Source organism: Bubalus bubalis, chromosome 2, assembly GCF_019923935.1.
Source record: "Bubalus bubalis isolate 160015118507 breed Murrah chromosome 2, NDDB_SH_1, whole genome shotgun sequence".
NCBI classification, from domain to species: Eukaryota; Metazoa; Chordata; class Mammalia; order Artiodactyla; family Bovidae; genus Bubalus; species Bubalus bubalis.
In genome coordinates this window covers 53,361,617-53,378,846 of record NC_059158.1, presented here as the reverse complement: position 1 = coordinate 53,378,846, position 17,230 = coordinate 53,361,617, and the positions used below count along the sequence as shown (strand labels likewise).

At 42.6% G+C, this 17,230-nt stretch overlaps 1 protein-coding gene across 1 annotated transcript in view; it reads left to right on the top strand.

Annotated features, from left to right (window-relative positions):
- Positions 1–17,230, top strand: part of CYFIP1 (cytoplasmic FMR1 interacting protein 1) — a 107,754-nt gene that overhangs the window by 53,988 nt on the left and 36,536 nt on the right. The window contains 8 exon segments of the mRNA XM_025272633.2: positions 3,516–3,638; positions 4,503–4,628; positions 10,585–10,751; positions 12,034–12,181; positions 12,899–13,098; positions 13,100–13,422; positions 14,351–14,507; positions 15,885–15,981. Coding sequence (XP_025128418.1) covers positions 3,516–3,638; positions 4,503–4,628; positions 10,585–10,751; positions 12,034–12,181; positions 12,899–13,098; positions 13,100–13,422; positions 14,351–14,507; positions 15,885–15,981 — 1,341 coding nt within the window.

The window sequence follows — 17,230 nt, the reverse complement described above, 5'->3', positions numbered from 1 at the left end:
CCGTGTTGAACATTTTGAGGAACTGCCAAGCTGTTTTCAAAGCAGCTGCACTATTTTACATTCTCGCCAGCAGTCTGTGAGGACTCTGATTTCTCGGCATGCTTGCCAGCCCTTGTTTCTGTTTTTTCTTTATTCTAACCATCCTAGTGAATGTGAAGTGGTGCCTGGTTGTGGTTTGGATTTATATCCTTAATGGCTAATGAAACTGAGTATCTTTCCATGTACTCGTTGGCCAATTTTAAAAAATGTCTCTTGAAGTATTTGCCCATTTTTAAATTGCATTATCTTTTTTTTTTTTACTATTGAGTTCTTATATTTTGTTATCTGTTATATGATTTTCATATATTTTCTCCTGTTTTTTTGGAGTTCTATCGCCTGTCTTTGCCGTTCTTCTGTCTTTTTGCTGTCTCAGTGATGTTCTTTGAAGCACAGTTTTTTATTTTTGATGTGGTCCAGTTTGTTTTATTTATTTGCCTTTGGCTGTGCTGGGTCTTCATTGCTGTCCAGGCTTCTTCTCTAGCTGCGGCAGGCAGGGGCTTCTCTCAAGTCTGCCACCCTCATTGTGGTGAGCTCTCTTGTTGTGGAGCACAGAATCCAGGGCACACAGGCTGCAGTAGTTTTGGCACGTGGCTCTGTAGTCGTGGCTCCCAGGCGCTACAGCACAAGCTCAGAAATTACAGTGCACGGGCTTAGTTGCTCTATGGCATGTGGGATCCTCCTGGCCGAGGGATCAAACTCCTGTCCCCTGCATTGGCAGGCAGACTCCTTAGTGCTGAGCCACCAGGAAAGCCCTGGTGTAGTCCACTTTTATCTATTTTTTCTTTGGTTGTTTGTGCTTTTGGTCATAATGAACAAACCGTTGCCTAACCTAAGTCACAAAGATTTACCTCTTGTTTTCTTCTAAGAGTTTTGTAAAAGTTTTAGCTCTTATATTTAGATCTATGATCCATTTTAAGTTACTTTTTAAATATGATATAATTTAAGGGTTCAAGTTCATTCTTTTGTATGTGGATATCCAGTTTTGCCAGTATTGTTTTTTAAAGACTATTCTTTCTCCACTGAAGGGACCCTCATCAAAAATCAATTGACTGTACCACTTCTGTGTTCATTGCAACATTATTTATGATATTCAAACCAAAGAAACAGCCTAAGTGTCTACAGATGGATGAATGAATAAAGAAAATGTGATATATATTACACAATGGAACATTATTCAGTCATACAAAAGAAGGAAATCCTGCCATTTGTGACAACATAGATCGCCCTTAAGGGGATTACACTAAGTGGACAAGTCAGACAGAAAAAGACAAATACTGTATGATATCACTTTTATGTGGCATCTGAAAAACTAAACTCATGAATACAGAGAACGGATTGGTGGTTGCCTGAGGCAAGAGGTAAAACAAGTGAGAAAAGACGGCCAAAAGATAGAAACTTTCAGTTACAAGATAAATAATTTCTGGGGCTGTAATATGCAGCATGGTGACTGCAGTTAAATAGTACAGTATTATATATTTGAAAGTTCCTTGGAGAGTAAATCCTGAAAGTTCTCATCACAGGGAAAAAAAAATTGTAACTATGAGTTGGTAGATGTTAACTTATTGTGTAGTCATTTCACAGGATATGCACTTGTCTCAGTCGCTTAATCATGTCTGACTTTTTGTGACCCCATGGACTGTAGTCCTCTGGGTTCCTCTGTCCATGGAATTCTCCAGGCAAGAATACTGGAATGGGTTTCCATGCCATCGAACCCAGGTCCTCCGCATTGCAAGTGGATGCTAATATCTCAATAAAACTAGGTGGAGGAGAATCAATTGATTATAATCCTGAGGCTTGATTTTTGGACTCTCAGTTCTGTACCATTGACCTTTATGTCTGTCCTTATGCCAGTACCACACTTGCTTCTTTTAATTGAAGTATAATTGGTTTACAATGTTGTGCCAATCTCTGCTGTACTGCAGAGTGACTCAGTTATACACATATAGAATTTCCTTTTTTAATGTTCTTTTCCATTATGGTTTATTACTTGATGTTGAATATAGTTCCCTGTGCTATACAGTAGGACCTTGTTGTTTATCCATCCTATAAATAATAGTCTACACATGCTAATCCCAAACTCCCAGGCCCACCCACCTCCCGCTTGGGCCATCACAGATCTGTTCTCTGTGTCTGAGAGCCTGTTTCTGTTTTGTAGATAGGTTCATTTGTGCCGTATTTTAGATTCCACATATAAGTGTATCCTATGGTGTTTGTCTTTCTCTGTTTGACTTAATTCACTAGTATGGTAACCTCTAGTTGCATCATGTTGATGCAAATGGCATTGTGTTCTTTTTTATGGCTGAGTAGTATGGTTGTATGGTTTAGCTGTTGTGAGTACTGCTGCTGTGAACATAGGAGTACATGTACCTTTTTTTTGCCATGCAGCGAGGCATGTGGGATCTTCCCTGATCAGGGATTATACCTGTGCCGCCTGCATTGAAAGTGCGGACTCTCAACCACTGGACTTCCAGGGAAGTACCCTGCATGTATCTTTTTGAATTATAGCTTTGTCCAAGTATATGCCCAGGAGTGGGATTGCTGGATCGTTTGGAAATCTATTTTTAGTTTTTTTAAGGAATCTCCATACTGTTTTCCATAGTCACTGCACCAACTTACATTCCCACCAACAGTGTAGGAGGGTTCCATTTTTATTATTTGTGTTTTAGTTCTCCATTACATAAATTTTGAAGCACACAAATGAAGAGACCAGTCCTGGCTCCTCAGATGCCACACGAGGCTTCATCACCTACCCCTTTTCAGTTACTCCTCCAGGTTAGCGTGAAGCAATTGCAAAACAACATAGCACTCCCTCTGAATATATTCCCCACGTGTCTCTAATAAACAAAGAACCCTCTTAAAACATAACCATAATTCCATCACACCTAAACAGCCAAGTATGTATTCCTCAATAGTAAACAGCGGGTCATTGTTCACATTTACCCTATTTGCTCCTTATCAGCAGTGATTTATTTTTCTAGGTTTTTGTGCCCCGGTCTCCAGATAAGTTGTATAAGCTGCAGTTGGTTGACTTGACCATCCCCCTTCTCATGCCTATGTCCGCCCTCACTTTCTGTGCTGTCATTTGCCATGACCTCTTTCCCCTGTGTGTCCTGTACACTGCCAGATTAGAGGCCCTGTCAAACACAGCTCCCGTTCTCCAGGCCCACTTGGTCCCTGGGCAGCCATGCTGAGGTCTGCTGAGGGGTCCAGCTGATTGTCTGGGATATGGACAGCTGCATCCACTGTCTTGAGGCATGACTAGGGCTCAGCCTGGTGGTCCTCAGCTCCTTGCTACTTCCAGATCTGGATTCCTTTGCTCTGTGTATCAGTTGTTAAAATAATTAATTCCCTAACACAACTAAAGTAATAGCTAGTTTTTTAGAACTACTTTTGTACATTTGGAGTAGGCTCCTAGAATAGGTTTGATAAGTGGTTTCCTGGACACTGGTGACCTCTTAATGCTCTATTATCTCTAGGTGGTCACAGGCTCAGGCCGCCAGGAGGCTCAGAAGACGGATGCTGAATACCGGAAGCTCTTTGACTTGGCTCTTCAAGGTCTTCAGCTGCTGTCCCAGTGGAGTGCTCATGTGATGGAAGTGGTGGGCCCTCTCACTTTTATTTGGAAATGCACCCCCTAGTTAATTAGAAGTGCTTTTCTTCCTAAACTTGTCAATAAACCGACTAAACTATATTTTTTCTGCTTTAACTTTGGCCATTGGATCAAAAACAAATTGGCTTTTTATCTTTGGCACTAGAAATAAGAGTATATATTAATTTAAATGTTTCTAAGATGGCTCAATGTACATTTCATTTACATATATTAGAATTAAAGGTCCTTATCTTTTAAAACACATTGGTAGAATTACATTTGTATTGTTATGATGAATTTTACTTCTCATTTTTTGAAAAACAACACTCTGTATTTCTAGCCATCAGTTTCTTTTGTTTAGGATTAGTAAAGTGGTTTATTATGCATAAAAAGGTTTGGATACTCGTAAGTCAGAAGATTTTTCTGTTTCATTGTTTATTTTGCTCAGACAAGGATTTTTATATTTGGATGGGTACTTGATTGTTTGAAAGGCTAATTCTTTTAGAAATGGTGATAAAGTGCTTATAGTCTTAGATATTCCACATAAAATATCCAGACCATTTTACCTGATGTATTTCTTAAGTTTTTGATGTATTACTTGAGACTGAAGTCACATTTCCAGAATGTTTTGCAGCTTTATGGAGATGGACTGTGTGTGCATGCGTATGTAGTGTGCGTGTGCACATGTGTGCATGCATTGTGTGTGTGTGTGCGTGCAAGCACTCATGCCTGTGTGTGACTCTCAGACTCAGTGAACAATAGAAGGCTGACCTTTGACCTTTGGTAGCTTTTGGCAGTAGTCCTGTAAGTCAGACCAGCAGGTAAACATTTTGCATTCAGTGTGGCTGTCGCCCCTCTTTTTTGATCACACCAGTATTCATGGAAGCTTGTGCACCCAACGGACAAGTACTCTAACAAGGACTGCCCTGACAATGCTGAGGAGTATGAGCGTGCCACCCGCTACAACTACACCAGTGAGGAGAAGTTTGCCCTGGTGGAGGTACGGCTTGTCTGCTTTCTTCTCCTTCTTTGATTCTGACCTCAAACTGTCTTTGCTTTACAAAGAAAGGCAAAAACATGAATGAACTACTTGTTTTATGCAGTTGCGTCTGTGTAGGGCGGCTCTTTGAATCTGTCACAAATGTCAGAATAGAGATTAAAATAGGTTGTGGGTTCCTGGTCTCTGCGTAGACACTCCTCTGAGCCAGATCAGGGCGTGTTCTGGGAAGAGCTTGGGAGCCTCAGCAGCTTTTTGTTGGCACACACAAGAGGAGCGAGTTGAGACCTGGGTGTTGGAGGGAGAGGAACCCCACTCACAGCTGTGTGGTCCCCAGCTCTGCATGATGTTCAGGACTCTTGTGATGAACAGGTCTTAATTTCTGTGCCATCTAGTTTCTGGATGTATGTTTTTTAGCTGTACGTTTCCTACCTTGTTTGAGAAATCTTTGCATACCCCCAAGGTCATGAAGATAGTCTTCTACATTGTCTTCTGAATGTCTTATTCTGCCTTTCACATTTAGATCAGAAATACCCCCTCCAACCCTCCCAGCTGCTCTGCTTGCCACCTCTGTTGTGCGTCAGGTAACCATACTCAGGCAGGTGTGTTTCTGCTCATGTTCCAATCCATTGGTCAATCTGTCTGTCCTTTCCTAATCCCTCTGTCTTAATTACAGTAGTTAAGTGTGTCTTGTAAAGTACATCTTTCTCTCTTCAAGAATTCTTAGCTATTCTCACCCTTTGCATTTTCATATACATTTTAGAACCATCTATTTATGTCCCAGTGAATCCTGTTAAAATTTATTATAAGGGTTTGAATAAACCTATAGACCATTTTTGGAAGAATTAACAAATTTATAATATTAAATCTTTCATGAATCTGATATGTCTGTCCATTCCTTAAGATTCTCTAATACCTCTTTTCATCTATAAAACTGTTGCACATCTTTTGTTGGCTTTATTTTATTTTTTTCTAAATGTTTATCACTGGTGTTTAAAATCAAATTTTTTTTTTCAGTTTTCATTGTACCTACCAACTTGTCTAAACTCAACTTATTAATTGTAATGAATTGTCCATAGATTATTCTGTATTTTCTACTTATATAATCATATCATCTGGAAATAATGACAGTCTTATTTCCCCCCCTTCTATTTTTTTTTTTTTTTTTAATCAGACTGGGTAGGATTCCTACTCATTAAATAGAAGGAGACTCCAGGCATTTATGTCTTGTTTCCCATCCCAAAGGGAAAGCTCTCAACATTTCGCCATACAACGTATTTGTTATAGGTTCCTTGTAACTACCCTTCCTCAAATCAGGGAAATTGCCTTCTATTCCATATTTGCTAAGAGATTTTATCATGGATAGATGCCAGTTTTATAAAAAAATTTTCATCCATTAAGATAGTTTTATGATTCTTTTATCAATGTGCTAGATTTATATTGATAGGGTTTTTTGGATCAGGTTTAATATTAAGCTAGCCTTGCATTCCTGATATAAACTCAACTTGATCATGATATTTTATCCGTTTTGTATATTGCAAGATACAGGTTGCTAAGATTTTTATATGGATTTTTGCATTAAAGTTCATGAGTAAGAGTGGCTTTTAATAATACTTTTTTCTTTTAATGTTTGGTTTTAGAACACTTTTAGATTTGCAGAAAAATTGCAAAGATAGTACAGTGGATTCCCATATACCCCATGCCCTTTTTCATTTATTACTAACATCTTATTTTAGTATTGTTATGTTTTTAATAAGCCAGTGTAAATACATTATTATTAGCTAAAGACCATGCTTTCTTCACATATCCTCACTTTTTGTATAACATTCTTCCTCTGATCCTAGAATCTCACATCACGTGTAGTCATCATGTACCCTTTGATTCTTCTGGGTCATGACACTGTCTCAGACTTGCCTTGTTTGTGATGACCATGACAGTTTTGAGGAGTGCTGGTCTTTAGAATAGCCCTCAACTGGAATTTATCTGATGTGTTTTTCATGATTAGACTGGGGTTGTAGCTTTTGCAAAGGAGGAGCACAGAGCTGAAATGCCATTTTCATAACATCACATCAAAGGCCCATGCTGTCAGTGTTATTGATTCCTCAGTGCTGGTGTTGACCTTGGTCGTTTGGCTGAGCATGTCCAGGTGTCTCTGTTGTGAGGTTACCTGCACCAACTACCAACACCCCCTTTCACAGGTGCTTTCAGGGAGGAGGTTGTGCTTAGCCCACACCTTGACAACCTTCCATTCTAATTTTTGGATTCTGGCTTCATGAAATGGTTGATGACACTCCCGTCTTTTCTGTTGTCTGTAGTGGTTTGTGTAAGATATTTTTTTTTTAAATGGTTTCCAGCATTTACTTGTGAAGCTTTTCCTGTATGGGATAGCTTCTGAAACTTTCAGTTTCTTTGCGAGATATAGAAGTATTCAGATTTTTTGTTACTTATATCAGGTTTGCTAAGTTGTATTTTCAAAGATTTTTCTAAGCATCTTTCTAAATTTTCTTATTTTTGACATAGTTTTTTTATGATAAGTTTTCATCTTTTTTGGTAACAGCTTTTTCCCACATACCTACAGTTCACCCGTTTAAAGTGTAAAATTCAGTGCTTTGAGGGGATATACTCACAGAATTGTATAATCACAAACAAATTTGGAACATTTTTGTTGTCTCCAAAAGAAACTCGTACCCATTAGGAGTCACCCCGCATTTTCCCCTTCCTTCATCCCATGGCAGCTAACAATCTGCGGTCTGACTCTGTAGATTTGCTTATTCTGGGCGTTTCATACAATATGTGATTGTGGTTGGTTTCTTTCACTTAATAATATTTTCAAGGTTCCCACATATATCAATATTTCATTCTTTTCCGTGCCAAATAATATTCCATTGTATGTATATATCATATTTTATTTATCCATATTAGCTGACAGACACTTGGGTTGTTCTACCTTTTCACTTATGAATAATGCTGCTATGAACTTGTGTGTGTAGGTTTTTGCGTGCACTTGTTTTCCTTCCTTCTGATAATACATCTAGGAGTAGAGTTGCTGGGTCATATGGTATCTCTGCCTTTAACGTTTTGAGAAACTACCAGATAGTTTGCAAAATGGCAACACTTCTTTACATTCCTGCCAACAGTGCATGAGAGTCCACTTTCTCAACTCCTTGCCAGTTGCTAATGTTTGTCTTGATTCTGGCCATCCTACTAGATGTGAAGTAGTGTCTCATTGTGGTTTTGATATGAATTTTTATAACAACTAATGCTGTTGAGCATATTTTCATGTGCTTATTGACAGTTTGTGGGCTCCCCAGGTGGTGCAGTGGTAGAGAATCCGCCTGCCAGGGCAGGGGACCTGGGATCGATCCCTGGGTCAGGAAAGTCCCCTAGAGGGGGAAATGACAACCCACTCCAGTATTCTTGCCTGGAGAATTCCATGGACAGAGGAGCCTGGTGGGCTTCAGTCCATGGGGTCACAAGAGTCTGACACAATTGGGTGACACAGTTGATAGTTTGTATATTTTTGGAGAATTGTCAGATCCTTTGCCCATTTTTTAATTGAATTATTTGTCTTTTTATTATTGAGTTCTTTATATATTCTAGGTACCAGTTCTTACCAGACATATGATTTGCAGCATTTTCTCCCATTTACTTTTTACTTTCTTAATGGGATCTTTTGAAGCATAAAAGTCTTTCATTTTAATAAAGTTCAGTTTTTCGATTTTTTTCTTTGGTTGCTTGTGCTTTTGGTGTCTTATCTTAAGAAAACACCACCTAACCCAAGTCACAAGGATTTGTCTTGTTTATTTTTGTTTGTTTGTTTTGTCTTACAGATTTTAAAATGTATATGGTCCATTTTGAGTTAATTTAATGCTGTGAGATAGGGTGTTATATCAGAGGTCCCCAAAACCACCTTTAGCCTAGATTTGCTAGACTAAGAGCTACATAGAACTAAGTAGCTGTTCTGTTCAAGGTTATGATTTATCATAGAGAAATGACATAGATTAAAATCAGCCAAGGGAAAAGACACTGGGTTAAGTCCAGGAGAAGCCAGGTGCAAATTCCAGATGTCCCCCTCCTTATTGGAGCTGCAAGGAATGTGTTTATTTCTCCTGGCAGTGGTGGGTGACCACAGATGCAGAGTGTTGCCAACCAGGGAAGCTCACCTGAGCCTTGGTGTCCAGGGTTTTTATTGAGGGTCAGTAATGTTGGTGTGTAGCACAATTGTGTGTAGCACTCAGCTACTCAGACTGTAAACCTAGAAGAAAAACAGCTGTTTCTTATAAACCACATTGTTAGCATAAAATATCTGGTGAAACTGCTATTGAAGTGGCCCAAAGCCTCAGACACATATTCTTCAGGCTGAGTATTCCAGTGGCTTAGAGTCGTTTCCGAGGAGCCAGCCACAGGCGACTTCCTGGGAATGTGCAGGGTTTGTTCATCCCAGCCTACTGATATGACCCTTTCCTACACGAGAGTCCGGCTTGATTCTTTTGCGTGAGGATGTCTAGTTGTGCCTCAGTGTTATCTGGCAGGGTTGCAAAGAGTCGGACGTGATAGCGCACGCATGTTTGTTGAAAAGACAGTATTTCCCTATTGAATTGTTTCACACCCTTGTTGAGAGCAAATTGGTTATAAATGTGAGGACTTATTTCTGGACTCTTAATTCTATTCTATCAATCTGTATGTTTATCCTGTTCTAATACAGTCTCATAATCTCTTAGTATCTGTGGATTGTGTGGTAATGTCCCCTCTTTATCCATAATGCTTGACTGTTTTTTTTTCCTTGATCAGTCTTCCTGAACATTTGTTTGTTTATAAAACAGCTTTTTCTTAGTTGATCACTTTCTAGTATATGCTTATTTTCTGTTCCATTAATTTTTGCTTTTAGATATTCATTTCCTTCTACTTTGGGGGTGTTATTTTTATCTTTTTATAAATTAGTGATGAGTATTGTTGTTATTATATTTAGGCCAAAGCTCTAGATTTACCTTTCAGCACACTTTTCCTACATTCCATAGTTTGAATATGTTGTTACTGTTGTTCAGTCACTAAGTCGTGTCTGACCCTTTGCAACCCCATGAATTGTAGCAGGCCAGGCTTCTCTGTCCATCACTGTCTCCCTGAGTTTCCTCAAACTCATATCATTGAGTCAGTGATGCCATCCAACCATCTCATCCTCTGTCATCCCCTTCTTCTCTTGCCCTCAACTTTTTCCAGCATGAGGGTCTTTTCCAATGAATCAGCTCTTTGCATCAGGTGGCAAAATATTGGAGCTTCAGTATCAGTCCTTCCAGTGAATATACAGGGTTGATTTCCTTTAGGATTAGATTTCCTTTAGATTGCTGTGAGCTTGAATTCAGTTCAACTTCATTTGGAGAATTTGCTTTTTTAAATAGAAAATTTCCCTTTGTTTCCTCATTAGAAAAGCAGCCTGGGTTCATTATATAAATCCTGCAAGCAAACAGAGAAAACAGGCATGTGAAATGAGGGCAGAATCCTGTCTCTGGTACCATCACAAAAATGAACTTTAAGCAGCTCACTGCATTTTCTTCTGACTTTCTATGCCTATCAATTCACTGTGCAATTGTTAACAGATGGGATTTGGGTTACAAACTTGTAATTTCTTTTTTCTTTTCCAGATAATAATAAATTTGCTTTCCTGAATCTTTTTCTTCTTTTTTGTTGGAAGTCTTTCACAGAGAGATGTACCCTAGTAGATTGAGAAGTGTTTTGAGTCAGTTACCAAATGCTCCTGTTAGCTCCAGGCCAAGCAGATATGTCCCTGCCCTCAGGGGGGTAGTCCGGTGGGGTCAGACCCAGAAACAGGGACAGGTGCAGGCGTACAGTAGAAAAACAGGAGGCCGGGGCGAGGGCCTGCGCTCGGGGGAGGCGGACACCTGGCATGTGCCAGGTTCACCTGCCAGCCTCCACACACTCAAGGTCCTATGTCCTCCTGCAGGTGATCGCCATGATCAAAGGCCTGCAGGTGCTGATGGGCAGGATGGAGAGTGTGTTCAACCATGCCATCCGCCACACTGTCTATGCTGCGCTACAGGACTTCTCCCAGGTCACCCTCAGGGAGCCACTCAGGCAGGCCATCAAGAAGAAGAAGAATGTCATCCAGAGGTCAGCCCTGCTGCACACACCTCCCTGCACAATCATCCACAGTGGAAGGATCAGCTTAGGTTTGAACAGCTGTAGAGTTACATTTTTATACATATGCTCAATACACTTATATTCAACCTCCAGACATCTGCCAGCCTGTGGTGAATTTCCTCTAAATGTAATGTAATGGGTCCAATTATTAACCTGAACAACCCACAATAAGTCAGATACAAAGGTCTAAGCAGTCTGGAGACCCAGGAACAAGGGTTTGGTTATCTCAGACCTGGGCGTGTCTCAAAATCTGTGCAACAGTTCTGCTTACCAGGACTGTAGGGACACAGCTCAGCATCTCATCTCCCGTGTAAAGTTTATTATCTTCAGTGTTTTTGCTTCTATTCATATGGCCTGTCCTACAAATTAGTTATAAACCTCATATGTATTGCAGAGATCCTACAGCAAACTTAAGCTAGGTTTCTGTTAATGTTTAGCATTTTAGATAAGGTCATCTTTCAGAGACATTTGTATAAAATGAAGCTCAGAGGGGCTCACACGGATAGTGCTTTCATTTTGTTGCTTTATAGGTGATATAATTGTCAGCTGGTATTGTATGACTAGCACTAATAAGATCTTATTACACTGTCAGGCTTCCTAAAAAACTTGTTCTCTCACCTGGAACAAAAAACTTGTTCTCTCACCTGGAGGGCTTAGTGAAAATTTTCATGTTTTCACCGAGCCTCAGTATTGCTGCAGGGAGCCCCACTACTACTGTGTGGGAAATGTGCAGTGTAGTCTAGCTCAAAGTGCCCAGAGTGGGCTTGTGGGTGTGTCTGCCCTGAACGTGGCGCCTGCGGGGGACTCTACATGGTGGAGCCCTGTTGGGAGTGGCGGAATCCAGATGTCCAAATGAGGTGCGGACAGCGTCCCCAGGATTGTGTTGGTGACCATATTCAAATGAGAAAATGGGATAAGTCTCGAGAAGGTTGTTTGAGCTCTAGTGGATGTTTGGGGCTTGTCTTCTTGCTGCCCTTAGCGTGACTCAATATTTAAGAAATCAAACGCCACTTCTGGGCTAATTGATGCAAAATGCAAGCACATTAGGTTTTCTGAGGGTGGTAACGTCCCCAAGAAAATGGTCTATTTTGAAAGTTTAACGTTGAACTGTCTCATTAGCACATCCTCCCACTGCCCCCAAGGGAATTCACGAGTCAGAGTTGGCTGTGGGTTGTCAGGAGATACTGTGATTGTATAAGTGCTGAGGATGTCAAGACTTTGTCCCGCCCTAACAACTTGACTGTTGGTTTAGTGTCCTGCAGGCCATCAGGAAGACTGTGTGTGACTGGGAGACAGGGCATGAGCCCTTCAACGACCCAGCCCTGCGGGGCGAGAAGGACCCAAAGAGTGGCTTCGACATTAAAGTGCCGCGGCGCGCTGTAGGACCCTCCAGCACCCAGGTTCTCGTTCCTTGCTCTACTGAGTGGGGTGACTGTGAGCTGGGGAGGTGGTGGGAGGCTGGGCGTGAAATGACCTCACCATGGCCAAGTACAGTCTGGGTCTTTTTTGCTCCTTTATTGCTTGTCCAAGCGAATCTAGGGTATAGACACCCCATGATTCCCAGGTTTGGTCATTTGCATGCAGAACTTAATTTGGCTGCATCAACTTCTGTTCCCAAAATGTGGGTGAAAGCCTCTGTGTCCATATTTACACTGTGTTTCCTGGTGGGTGTTTAAATGTGTGGTTATAATTTTTATGTAGGGTCTAAAAAATGATTATTCCTAAAGATAAAATTTTTGGAAATTTGAAAACATAGCTTTGCTATATCCCTGGTCTTCAGCTTTCACTGCTGGTCTTTCTCCTGGCACACTCAGCTCCCTCCTGCCCCTTCAAGCAGCTTTCCTCTGATCCTCGCATCTGATTTAATTGCCCTCTGCTTTTTCCCCTCCTGTCTGTGTGGGCTCATCATCTCTGTGCTGTGGGCTTTTTGAATCTCTTCTGTCAGCCTTTCAGAGAATTGCCAGCAGAGCGTGTTGCTGGCTCTGTATGAAATCTTGGGGTACTTGGGCGGAGGGTGAGGGTGCCGTCGGGGCCTGTCCCTCCCGTCTGCCAGCGTGCACATCCCTGCTCATCCGCGTGCCCCCGTGACTAACGCTCTCCTGTCTGTCCGTGTTTAGCTGTACCTGGTGCGCACCATGGTGGAGTCCTTGAGCTCTGCCGAGCTGCTCAGGCAGCTCAAGTCTGTGGGCGCGGAAAGACTCTTGCATGTGGTTAACGCGTTTCTGAGGCAGTCCTACGTCTATCCGCCCCTTTTAACCTTTGGTGGTAAGACATCATTTGTTTTTCTTGTTGACATTTATGACATGAGGGTCTGCTCTGAGTTCTTTGTCCCAAGCAGCAACGACTTGGCCCTGTGGATTGGTGCTGCCCCTGCAAGGAGCCAGCGCAGTGACAGTGGGCAGCCCTTCTCGTGGTTTATCTGTGTTTGTTGTAACTAATGTGCCATGTATATTTTCTCCCCTACAAATGTTTCCTTGGATAATGCAGCTTTACATGGTGAGAACCATGCTAGAGTCCCTCATTGCAGACAAAAGTGGTTCCAAGAAAACCTTGAGAAGTAGCCTTGAGGGGCCCACCATATTGGACATAGAAAAGTTTCATCGAGAGTCATTCTTCTACACCCACTTGATAAATTTCAGTGGTAAGACCTACTGCTGACCAGTGTCTGCTCCAGCATATTCTAACACCACTAACAATGTCTAGAAAGCTCCTACCTGGCTGGCTGCCCCTGCTGTGGTCCCTTCGTCCTCCCAGGCAGTGACACATGTTGTAACCCTCGTGGCATTTCCTTGCCTGTTGCTTTAAATGCATGGCTGGCCAGGGACTTCCTCCATGTGGCATGGCCCTTAGAAGGGTGAGGCCCATCGGGCTGGGGCTGGCCCAGTGACCTGGATACAAAGTCTTTGTAACCTACACTGGGTCAGCAACTCAGGCCGGTGTAACTGTCAAACTGTCACCTGGCTTCAGATCCAGGTGGTGATAAATACCAGAAACCACTCCCAGGCTAAGTGTAGAAAGTAGCAGGTGAGCTGAGGTGCACACTGCACATCCCATCCTGGGGTGACCATGTGCATGTGGGTGCCCTTGGTCTTCATGGAGCTGTACATGTTTATTTCTGTGTTGTAGCCGTGATTCAGGGTGCGAAGCCTCTGTCTTGGCTGCAAGTGCTATAGGTTTATAGTAATAGTTAGGCTTTTCTTTTTCTCTTCATAAAAGGATGGAAACATTTTTTTCCAATCTGTTTTGCATTAGACATGCACTAAGTATGAATACAATACTATGTCTGTATCCCAAGTAAAACAAATCCTGTCAGAAGGTGCACAGTGTTAACCATGTCCTGTTGATGGGTGTTGCTGGGCTTGTGGTGCTGGACGCTGACTCTCCTGTTGGTGAATGAGAATCAGCACATCCAAGTGGCTTTGTCTGTGGCCACACTGTGTGCAAGGCACATACTCATGTCCACTGGCCAAGGCCTAGGGCTGAGAGACTGGCACGTGCCCCCTTGCCTCGCCCTGTGGAGTCTTTTCTGCTGACAGAAGGTTAATGTGGTGTCTTTTGAATCCCTTAAGAGACGCTCCAGCAGTGCTGTGACCTTTCGCAGTTGTGGTTCCGAGAGTTCTTTCTGGAGTTGACGATGGGCAGAAGGATTCAATTCCCTATTGAGATGTCCATGCCCTGGATCCTGACAGACCACATCCTGGAAACCAAAGAAGCATCAATGATGGAGTAAGTGTTCTGGAGGCCTGTCCTAGCCTCCTGTCCATGATGTTTGAAGTCCTTGGTGGTGTTTGGGAGGTGGAGGCGGGGCCGATTGTTCTCAGTGCTTCATTTGACGTCATAATTCTTGGGGTGAGACTTCAGAGATCAATACAAGGAATAGGTGTCTTGGCTTTGGATTGAAATCTGGTGCCCAAGCAGTAAAACTGATGAATAAGTTCTCTGTGTCCAGGTGCCTGCAAGGTCCTGGGAACTTGGCAAGGGGAGAGGTAGCCTGACCTCTAGTGTGGCATGGCCTCAGACCCAGATGGATTTGGGAGAGGAAGTGTTTAGTGTGAGGCTCAGGGTCAGGGCTGGGGGTCAGAGACTATGAAGGGGTCAGAAAATACGAAATCCATGGAGGGAAAGTAACTGCAAACAGGGTCTCTTGTGGTGAGCAGATGGGGTCCCCACCCGGCCGTCCTCCCCGTCCTCCTGGCCTGTGCACACCAGGAGAGCAGCCTTCCCTCCCTCTGCAGCAGCAGTGGCATCCACAGCGTGAGCTCTTGATGAACCTGTGTGCTCTCTGAGGGCTGCATTGGGCCTGCTGCTCATGTGCCTCAAGCCCTCAATGAGACCTTACCTCTGCAGACTGCTGCTGCTGCTACTGCTGCTAAGTCACTTCAGTCGTGTCCAACCCTGTGTGACCCCATAGACAGCAGCCCACCAGGCTCCCCCGTCCCTGGGATTCTCCAGGCAAGAACACTGGAGTGGGTTGCCATTTCCTACTCCAATGCATGAAAGTGAAAAGTGAAAGTGAAGTCGCTCAGTCATGTCTGACTCTTTGCGAACCCATGGACTGCAGCCTGCCAGGCTCCTCCGTCCATGGGATTTTCCAGGCAAGAGTACTGGAGTGGGGTGCCATTGCCTTCTCCAGACTGCTAGCTACCACCTTTTATCCAGGGTCAGAGGGGCTTTGGCCACACCAGATTGCTATTGGTCAGTTATGGGGCCCGGGACCTTTGTATGTTTTTCTTTTTAGGTCATGCAGTTTATTCTTAAAAATAAGAAAGTGACTCGTTCTTGTGGTTATTAAAAAATTGCAAATTGGCATGAAAATCTTTGAAACATGGTAAGTGAGAAGATGAAGTTGCAGGAGGCTGTCATGGACCTGCCAGGTGCCCTGGGAGTGACTGAACCATGCGTGTCCTGCCAAAAGCCCAGCCTGCCTGCTGGGGCTGTTTTGTCAGGGCACTCACAGGAACCAAATTTGGCATTTGAAGTAAGAAATTATTTTTCCTCATGAGAAAGGAGAACAGTGAGTGTTACATTGCTGGTGGAGGGGAGGGTGTGAAAGCCAAGAAAGCCCGTGTGGGCAGCCGGGCTGACCTGTCTCCTCTTCTGCAGGTACGTCCTCTATTCACTGGACCTATACAATGACAGCGCCCACTACGCCCTCACCAGGTTCAACAAGCAGTTTCTCTATGATGAAATTGAGGCGGAGGTAAGGGCCCAGGCACTTTTAGCAGACTTTCTTTAATTTCCCTTTTCCTCTGAATATTAGAGGAAGCAAACTTTTCTTTTTAATACAAAGAAGTTTAAACAATGGAATGAATTTTGAAATAAACATTTTATGATGAACCCTTCTATCAGTACTTTTTTCTATGCATCCACACAGGACGATGGGTGTCTTCAAACCAGCTTCAAAGCACCCATCAGCTGTTGGGTGACATTTTTTTCACGTGATCCCATGTCTCACATGACCCCATGTAGTAAGCACCACGTATCTTGCCTGTTCTCTTGCATAAACACAGTCTAGAACAGGGGCATTGTATGAAATAGATGGACTGAACCAATCTCTATTTTATTTCTCTAGTTTTAGCTTTTTATTTTTTACTCATGATAAATAATGCTTTAATGAACTTCCTTGCACATAACTTTTTAGTTGTTTTGGGTTATTCTTGAGGAAAAATTTCTCCAAGTGGAATTAGTAAGTCTGTGTACATGCAGCTAAGGAGATAAATCTGATTTTCTAGCTCAGGATATAAGAGAATTTAACCATAACATTACATTATACATATGGGTCTCATTCGCCATTGTTGTTGTTCAGTTGTTTAGTTGTGTCTGACTCTTTGTGACCCCATGAACTGCAGCATGCCAGGCTACCCTGTCCTTCACTATCTCCTGCAGTTTGCTCAAACCCATGTCCATTGAGTCAGTGATGCCATCCAACCATGTCATCCTGTGTCGCCCCCTTCTCCTGCCCTCAATCTTTCCCAGCATCAGGGTTTTTTCCAGTGAGTTGGCTCTACACATCAGGTAGCCAACGTATTAGAACTTCAGCTTCAGCATCAGTCCTCCCAGTGAGTATTCAGGGTTGATTTCCTTTAGGATTGATTGGGCTGATCTCTTTGCAGTCCAGTGAACTCTCAAGAGTCTTTTCTGGCACCGTAGTTCAAAAGCGTCAATCCTTTGGCACTCAGCCTTTTTTATGGCCCAGCTGGCACATCCATACATGACTACAGAAAAGCCATCCCTTTGACTCTACGGACCTTTGTCGGCAAAGTGATGACTCTGCCTTTTAATACGCTATGATTGTCATAGTTTTTCTTCCACGGAGCAAACATCTTTTAATTTCATGGCTACCCTCACTGTCCACAGTGATTTTGAAGCCCAAGAAAATAAAGTCTGTCCCTGTTTCCATTTTTTCCTCATCTATTTGCTGTGAAGTGATTGGACTTGGTGCCATGATC